The 9,687-nt window shown below is 37.2% G+C and overlaps 1 protein-coding gene across 1 annotated transcript; it reads left to right on the plus strand.

The window, feature by feature from the left end:
- Positions 1–8,024: 8,024 nt before the first annotated feature.
- On the plus strand, positions 8,025–8,930 carry LOC114187813. Its single transcript, XM_028076187.1, has 2 exons — positions 8,025–8,500; positions 8,612–8,930. Exons 1-2 carry the CDS (start codon positions 8,025–8,027, stop codon positions 8,928–8,930), a joined length of 795 nt encoding a protein of 264 aa, XP_027931988.1.
- Positions 8,931–9,687: the final 757 nt, after the last annotated feature.

Genomic DNA, 9,687 nt, shown 5'->3' on the forward strand with positions numbered 1-9,687 from the left:
ACCAGAAGAGGGACCACCACACACAGAATGAACGAATGAAGACAAGAGGGACCACTACAGAGAGAATGAACGATTGAAGAAGGACAACTCTCACTCTCAGGACCCCGAACCACTGAGCAAAAATTTTAATGAAAGTAGCTGGATGATGGAGAAGAAACGGAGTACAAAACGTATAGTAACGTTTTGGGGGGTGCAGGGACGTTGACGCAGTAAATGAAATTTACTGCGTCCCTACCCACTTTCACCCATTCTCACAGTATATTAAATAAGGGCATAAGCGTAAATTTTGGGGGTACAGGAGATTTCTTGGAGGTGCAGGGAGAAGGCGCCAAAAGGGTTTGTGAGGGCCCACATGAGGAAAAAGGGTTTAAAGTCCTGGTTCACTTTAAAAATATACATACATACATACATATATATATATATATATATATATATATATATATATATATATATATTAAAATATTAATATAATAAAAAGAAAGAAAAACATGCATGTGTTTGTTTTATATAAACTACGTGAAATAGGAAATCATTATTATAATTTGGATGATAGCTTTTTTGTTATTTAAATAAAAGAGATGGATGATCACATGTTATTTTATATGATCACTTATTATTTTTATTTTTTTCCTCTTGCACAAGTCTTTATAAATCTAAAACTAAAGTAAAATATAACAATAGGTAATAGTATTGAATTTTTTATTTTTGGAAAAAGAAATAATGTGTGCACGAGTAACTGAAGTATGATTTTTGAAAAAAATAAACTAGAGCTGAGTTGTGATTATAATGCTTAAATATTGAATTTATATGTGATGTTCAGTATTATTTGCAATGTCTTATTTGATTAACTTTCGTTTATATATCAAAAGTATGGTTAACTTACCCCTATTTGGCTATGTGTGTTTGTGTGTGTGCGATGATCGTATGACACGTGTGTTAGACGGGAGCAGATCATATTGCAAATGATTCTGGCGTGGAGTAGACTAAAGAGAGAAAGGGGTGAACTCGAGATTTTTGTTCTTTTTTATTAAGTTGTTAAATTATGCATTAGAGATATTGTAATTTATTTTCAATGCCGTTGTTATTTAAAAATTTTAGACAATGGATGTTTAAACTAAGATTTGTAATAGATTAAATTATAAATTTTTACTTAAGTTCATTTTATCCATAATTGTTTCCGCTAAAAGTGCTCATTTTATTATTTTTCGTGACATCCAAAAATTGAGGTGTTACAACCGTCAACTTAACAAAATCACTATTAAAAACAAATATACTCTCCCAAAATTTGATGATTTGATGGATCAACTAAGAGGTGTTGTGGTTTATTCCAAAGTTGGCTTAAAATATGGCTATCATCAGATTTGAGTCAAGGCGGATGATATTCCAAATACAACATTTAGGACAAGATATAGTCATTATGAGTACTTGGTAATGCCTTTTGGTGTGACCAATGCTCTTGCCATTTTCATGGACTATATGAACCGTATTTTTCATGAAGTTTTGGATAAATTTGTGGTTGTTTTCATTGACAACATTTTAATTTCTTCCAAAAATCATGAAGAGCATGAGCGACAAATTTTCTAAGAGAGACAATTGTATGGACAATGGTCAAAGTGTGAATTCTAGTTGAAAGAATTCAAGTTTGGGGACATGTGATATCATAAAGTGACATTACAGTTGACCCCTCAAAGGTTCAAGCGGTATTGTTTTAGGAACAACCAATGAATATCACAGAAATACGTAATTTCTTAGGACTGGTAGGCTACTATAGAAAATTCATCGAAGGATTATTGAAAATATGGAGACATTACTTGTATTAAGCAAGGTTTAAAGTTTTCAGTGATCACAAAAGTTTGAAGTACCTTTTTCATTAGAAAGAACTAAACATGTGACAACATAGATGGAGGGAATTTCTGAATGAATACAACTTTGAGCTGCAATGTCACCCTGGGAAAGCAAATGTTTTTGTCAATGCTTAGAGTCGAAAGTATATATTGCGTCTATGATGATGGTGGAAGAACTGGATCTGATAGAATCGTTTAGAGACTTAAACTTAGTTGTAAAACTTAGACCAAATAGCATGTGCTTAGGAATGTTAAAAATTTCAAGTGGATTCTTAAGAAATAAAGGGAGCTTAGGAAAGAGATCAATTTTTGTAAGGAAAGTTGATAGCGAATGTAGAAGGAAAGGAATATCAGTTTCAAAAGGATTCAAATGGAATCATCAAGTTTAGAGATAGAATTTGCATACCTACAATAAAAGAATTGAGAAAACTGATAATGGAGGAAGCCTATAAGAGTAGCTTAAGTATTCATCCGGGTGCTACAAAGATGTATCAAGACTTGAAGAAAATGTTTTGGTGGTCTGGGATTAAGAAAGTAATGGTGGAGTTTGCCGCACGTTGCCTAGTATGTTAGAAAATAAAAGTTGAACACAGAAAGCCTTATAGGGAACTACAATCCTTAGATGTTCTAGAATGGAAATGGTAAAGCATATCCATGGATTTTGTGACAGGTTTACCAAACACTATGTCTGGTCATGATGCAATTTTGGTCATTATAGATAGATTAACAAAATTTGCTCCCTTTCTACCTATTAACATTATATTTTCCTTAGAAAAGTTAGCTCACTTATACATAAAAGAAATTATCAAGCTACATGGAGTGCCTTCTAGTATAATTTCTTATAGAGACCTTCGTCTCACTTCTAGATTTTGGGATAACTTACAAAAAGCTTTGGGAACAAAGGTTAGGCTCAGTTAAGCTTATCACCCTCAAATTGATGGACAATCAGAAAGGACTATCCAATCTTTAGAAGACTTGTTGAGAGTCTGTCTAGAACAAACTGAAAGTTGGGATCAATTTCTACCACTTATAGAGTTCACTTATAAGAACAATTAACACTCAAGCATAGGATTGGCTCTATATGAGGCTTTATATGGGAGAAGATGTAAGACCCGCGAAATTTAATTAATTAAATAATTAATTAATTAATAAATGCGAGTAGGAAAAAGCCTTTATGGCATTAAATTCTAATTTGTATGACATGAAAAAGTACTAGCTCAAATGGTTGAGAGTACTTGATTGTGTGAGAGGACTTGGGTTCAAGTCCTATGTATGCCAATTGTGTGTTATTTATTTGTTATTGTTTTGAATATACGTTAATCATGTTGTGGAACAATATAATATGTGAATTATATTAGTTAGCAAGAAACATGAATTGGTATGATGGTTTGGCTTTGATTTGGCTTTGGCATGGTTGTGGGTTCAAGCCTTGGAAAACCCAAATTAAACTTCATTTTTGTTATTTTTGGCTTTGGCTTGAATTTGAAGGGTTAAGGAAAACCCTAGTAGGCATGGCAGCCAAGGGTGGTTGAAAAACATAATGAATTAGGACATTGAATGGTAATTAACCTATGATTAATGCCAATTTCGTTTTGCTACATTAAACCCACATTAAGACACATTTAAAAGGCCATTTTGAGGTAAGAGAGAAGGTTTTGCAAGGCTGGAATTGTACTCAGAAATGAGAGCACGAATTATTGAGATTGGTAAGGTTTGAGTGAGGTTTTAGGGCTAAATTGGGAGGAGAAAAGGAGGGCCTTGGTGAAGGGAGAATCTTTAAGTGCCAAAGTTTAAGCCAAGGAATCCAGGTTAGGGGAGTTTTACACGTTTTAAATTATGTTAAGCCTGAATCGCATGCTATATTTTGTGCTTAATATCAATGTCATTTGATTTGGCTGGAATTTTTGCGTTTCTGGAAAATTTCCATAAACCGCCTGGCGGGCTATGCTTAGCCGCCAAGCGGCTCATCATATTTTAGCATTTATGGGTTCCTGGAGAAGGAACCGATTGGCGGCACATTCCCGGCCGCCAGGCAACACATAGCGATTCACCTAGTTTTTCTAGGTTGGGATGAAGCGCCTAGCGGTAGCAAGTGATCCGCCAGGCGACAAGAGTCGAATTGACTCGGTTTTGATGTTTTGTGTGTTATGGAGTGATTCTGATCGGGGGAAAATGCAGTCCTACTTGAGTATTGATGATGTAAGGTGTTAAATTGTAGAATTTCATAAGGTTGAATGTTCAATTTGATAAATTGCTATGAAAACCTTTTAGGTTTGAATGTTGGGGTATCTAGATTTATGATTCGACAATGAATACCATGAATTGGTGGCGAGAATAATTGATTAATGTGATTAGGTTTTGGATGGTTCTGATTGTGATTGAGTCTGGATGGAGATTGAGGGAAATTCACAAAGAATGAAGAATGGTGGGATTACGGGTGCTGGGAAAGAATCTGGAAATGCCCAGATAGTATGCACCGCCTAGTGGCACGGGGCTTGCCGCCAGGCGCCAGCGTAGAGGTTATAATACTGTGCGGCTAAATTGGGCATTGTGGGTCTGGGAAGTTGTTCTGGGAAGAATTGGTTCATTATGATGAAATCTGGGGTCATGGGATCATGGGCTTATGAGTTGCATTCCACATAAATTATAGTTAACTATGTTGAGTTAAGTACATGTGATTGTTAGATCATAAAAGTTGTCGGGACACTGATGGGATGCGTAATTTGGTGTAATCAAATTGTATGGTTTTGATGGGATTTGTTGGGATGCCAAAGTGAATACAAGAGTTGCTTTAAGATAAGAGCATAAGATGGTGTGTTGGTTTTAGTATGTATGTAAGCCATGAAGAGGGGAAAATGAGAGCAAGCTAAGTGAGAGACACATGTACTACTTAAAGTAATGTACGAAATATCTTAATTGGTATTAGCAATTATGCTAGACTGGAGTTTCAAGTATTGATCTTAATAAAGTTTAAGAATGGGACAATTGAAATTGCGAACCTAAGTGGTTGGAGATGTGAGATCCAGGAAATTTATCAAAATTAATAATTAATAGAATATAAGAAATGAGGGGTTGAGACTACCTTAGGAGAATTCCTTGATAAATCCTAAACAAGAAACAATGTGAACCTAAGCGGTTTAGAGCACTTAATTATGTTGAAGGGACTTGGGTTCAAGTCTCAAGCATGTCATTAGTAGATTTATTTAATTTTGTTTTATTTTGCAATTATATTGTGAATGTGACAGCATGATTTAGGTTCATACGAATGGGTAAATTGACATGAATAATATGATGGTTTGTTGGTTTGCATATGTTTAATGGGTTGAAAGGTTGTGGGTTCGAGTCTTGGTTAAAGTATGCCTTTTATTTTTTTATATATTTTTGCTAAGTGATGGAAAAACCTAGAAAAAATCCCCTGAGAAACCAGATAGGTAGTAGTTAGGGTGCAGTAATAAAAAATAATGGTCATAAAAGCTTGAATTTAAATTAATCTCGTTTTTATCATTTGTGTTATTTATTTTGGGCTAAATTTGGGGAGAGAGAGAAGAGTGAGTGGGGAAAATAAAGAGTCATAGTGTGTGTCAAGTGAGGGCTGAGAATTGCAATCCAGAGAGGGAATTGGAGTGGAGGCAAGAAGGAGAGCTTTGGGACACAAGGAAGAATTCATTTGGAATTGTTTGAAGCTAAAACACCAGGTAAGGGGAGCTAACTTGCTTGTCTTTGAAATTGCTGTGATTATTCATCTCTGTGATTATTTATCTGCATGATGATACTTCCATCTTAGCGTCACATATGTGTGTTGTGGTTGTTGGATAGAAATCGCATGCCATGATGTGTTGGACTCATCTTCTGTCTCTATCTGTCAAACATTAATCAATTTACCAGAAATATACGTTTTCTTTAATTTTGGGTATTTGATTGCACATACTATTTTATTCGACAACAATTGATATGCTTCTGAATCTATACGATTTCATAAATTCAAATGTTGACTTATTTTTCCTCTCACTCGCAAAAGTAATGTTCATTCCTTTTTTCTCTTTCTTTCTTGTTACGTTCCCTCAATCTAGACAAGGATTTTGTTAAACACAAAAATCAATCATGAATTTCATGTGAAGGACGGGAAAAATACTTTTCTATGCTATAAGAATTTGGAGTTTTGGGGGATTGTTCATTTTATCAAAGTTTGCAGTATTATTATATATATATTAAGTATATCAAAGTTAAAACTTCATGAATTCGTATAGGATTTTGATTGTAATGATTTCTCATGGATTTTAAATTGTATAATCTATTAGTTTCTAGTAATGGTGAAAAGTTGGGGTTGTCGGGTTTGGGAGTGAAAAGAAAATTTAGTTATATTTTTTTTTAGTGTCAGGTGTGGATAATGAAAATTCTATATATATATATGTATAAAAATTAATTATTGGATGTAAATCTAAGGTGGGATAGCAGGTAGTGAATATGCTATCATGCGGCAGGTAAATTTTCTATGTATGTGAAAGTGCAAGGCAATGGGTAAAATTATATAAATATTATTTTAGTATATTAGTAGTCAGGTTGCCTAGTTATCAATAATTAATAGGATGTATATAATTCATAGGCTTTTAGTATATTGAGTGTTTTTAATTCGCGTCAATTAAGTTGACTTAATTTTGGAACAATGTATAAAGTATATAAAAGCTAAAGTTTATCTTAATTTATAAGTATGGCTTATTTTGGATTTGTAATAAAAGTGCAGATTTTTATTTTGTGATGCTTGATAGTTTAATTACGTGTAGAGGGCAAAGAAAAATTCGGATTCAGTAGTTCTATAGATCAGGACAGTGCATAAGGAATATGTCATTATAGTTTTTTGTTATTATTTATTTGGAGGGAGGTATAAGATTTTAATAATTATAAAAGTAACCAAGGTATATAATGTATATGCAGTGGTGGAAACTTAAAGTATTTAAATACTATTATGCGGACTACATCGGGTTAGATGAAGTGAGTATTAAAATGTGTAATTCCTAAAAGTTAAAGATTATGTCTTATTGGGCGATGATTGCGACTTTATTTAAATTATCGAGTACTCTTGAATAAACTCAAGTGTTAGCATAGTCTCAATTGTGAATGTATACCTCTGTGTATGAATAATTGATTTATGAGATATGTGCTATGATTTTTGGAAGTGCCTGGCGCCTGACGACGAGAGCTTTTTGCCAAGCGGTCTGCAACGCAACTTCGTATGGCGGTGCCTAGGCAATGCCAGGCAATGGCGTGCGGACAATATATTATTTTGTAGCGTTTGACATCGATGGTCTCGAGGGTTTGGTCAGGGACATGCTGGATTAGTTACGAGCGGGAAGGTTCGTAATGGAGATTTGAGATGCGTGATTGATGCGGGCGGGGAGGTCCGTATTTGTTGTACTTTTGTGTGGGGATACGAGCGGGGAGGTTCGTATGTTCCGTGCTCACACTTGAGGCTACTATGAGCGGGGAGGTTCATAGTAGGTGTTCACGCATGTTGGACTACGAGCGGGCAGGTTCATAGAGTTGGACTACGGGCGGGGAGGTCCGTAGAGTTGGACCACGAGCGAACAGGTTCGTGGGAGCATGATAATCCCTAAGGACTAAGGCTGTGAATGGATCTTTCTCATATAGGTTATGAGATTGGGGGTATAATGTTATAAAAAGGTCAATGAACTAAAATTGGCTAAGTTATATTGGGTGAGGGTCAATTCTTATTATCTTATTGTTTGTATTATTTTTCTTTCTCAGCTCACCCTTCTTGTTTGTGTGTTTGTGTTTGGCGATGATCACGTGACTTGTTACGTGGGAGCAGATGTGAATTCAGGTGAGAACGCTGATCCTTAGCGACAGAGCGGGGCTGACGATGGGAGATTTTTCGTTATATTTTATTTTCCTGCATTTTGTAATAGACGTTATGATGCTTTTATCTATTACGAACATGTAATAAAGATGGAGTAGTATGATTGGATTATCGCGAGAGAAGTTTTAAATTTTCCCGCGCTTGGGAACTTTAATTAATGTCTGAATTTCCAAAAGAAATTTTACGAAATATGCTTTACTAGTAACATCCATCTGGGGTGTTTTATTGCATGGTGTGTATTGCTAATGCATTTTTCCGAGATGAATTATAGTGGTGTATGATACCTATGTTCCAGAAACTAGGAAATGGCTGGTGGAAGAGGTAGAAGAATTGGTGCCAATAACTCAGCTGATGAAATTGCCCATGCTATTCACCGATTGGTTGACGCTATGCAGCTGCAACAGGTGGTGCTACCACAGCCTGCACCACGACATGTCAACATGGACGATTTCATGAGGCACAAACCAGCCAAATTCAATGGCAAGGCCACTCCTGATGACGCAGATGCGTGGATCAGGGAGTGCGAGAAGATATTCCATGTACTAGGCTGCTCAGATGAACAGAAGCTGGCCTATGCCACCTTTCTCTTGGTGAGTGATGCAGAATACTGGTGGGTTGGCATGCAGCAACAGATGGGAACTAGGGAGGAGGAAGTGAGCTGGGAGAATTTCAAAAAGAGGTTGTTGGAAAAGTATTTTCCAGATAGTGCTAAGCATGAGAGGGAGGCTGAGTTCTTGACCTTACTGCAGGGTAATATGACTGTGCAGGCTTACGTTAACCGGTTTGAATATCTGGCGCGGTTTTACACATAGAATATCACCGAGGAATGGTGTTGTCGAAAATTTGAGAGGGGTCTACAACATGAACTGCTCAGGGTTCTGGTGCCACTCAGGATCCGAGAATTTCCTCTCTTGGTGGAACAAGCGAAAAGTGTGGAACAATTAGAGATGGGGCCTAGTCGAGTAGCCAGACCGCAAAGGAATGTTGTAGAGGCTAGACACCAGAAGAAGCCTTATAATCGACCTCAGATGTCGTCACCAGGGTTGAAGTGTTTCCAGAGTCGGGGAGCACATTTAAAAAGAGACTGTCCCAGACTTGCTCGTAACGCAGGGAATAGTGGAGGGGGGCGAAAGTGCTTTGTGTGTGATCAACCCGGCCACTTTGCAGACAGGTGCCCTAATAAGAAGACAGTCGCAGAGCCACGACCATAGTTGCCCTCTACAGAGAGGCCAATAGCAGCAGGGAGAGTGTTTGCGCTAACTAGCGCCGAGGCAAACCGATCAGGTAATCTTATACAAGATACATGTGTAATGATGGGTCATAATGTATGGGTGCTTTTTGATTCGGGAGCTTCGCATTCTTTTATTTCCAATGCATGTGTGGGGAGGTTGGGATTAGAAGTTCATGACTTGGGATGCGAGCTGGTAGTCTCGACACCGACGTCTGGGCAAGTTACAACCAATACTAGTTATGATGGATGCTCGATCAAGGTGGCGGGCCGTAGGTTCAAGGTGAACCTTATCTGCTTGCCGTTGGAGGATTTGGATATGATATTGGGGATGGACTGGCTGTCCAATCACCATGTGGTAATGGATTGTGGACGGCGCAGATTGATATTCCCAGAAACTGAAGGGGTAAAATTGATCTCATCTCAAGAAGCTATGAAAGAACTGAGAGAGGGAGCTACCTGTTTCATGATGATAGCTTAGTCAGAGAAAAAGAGTAGTGAAGAGCAGATCCGTAACATATCGGTGGTGGCTGATTTTGCGGATGTGTTTCTTGACGAAGTTCCTGGATTACCCCCAAGCAGGGATGTGGATTCCACTATCGATCTCATCCCTGGGGCAGGTCCGGTGTCTGTCGCCCCTTACAGAATGGCGCCCGCTGAATTAACCGAACTCAAAAAGTAGATAGAAGATCTGTTAGAAAAGAAATTCATCAGGCCAAGTGCATCTCCATGGGGAGCCC

Source organism: Vigna unguiculata, chromosome 6, assembly GCF_004118075.2.
Source record: "Vigna unguiculata cultivar IT97K-499-35 chromosome 6, ASM411807v1, whole genome shotgun sequence".
NCBI lineage: Eukaryota > Viridiplantae > Streptophyta > Magnoliopsida > Fabales > Fabaceae > Vigna > Vigna unguiculata.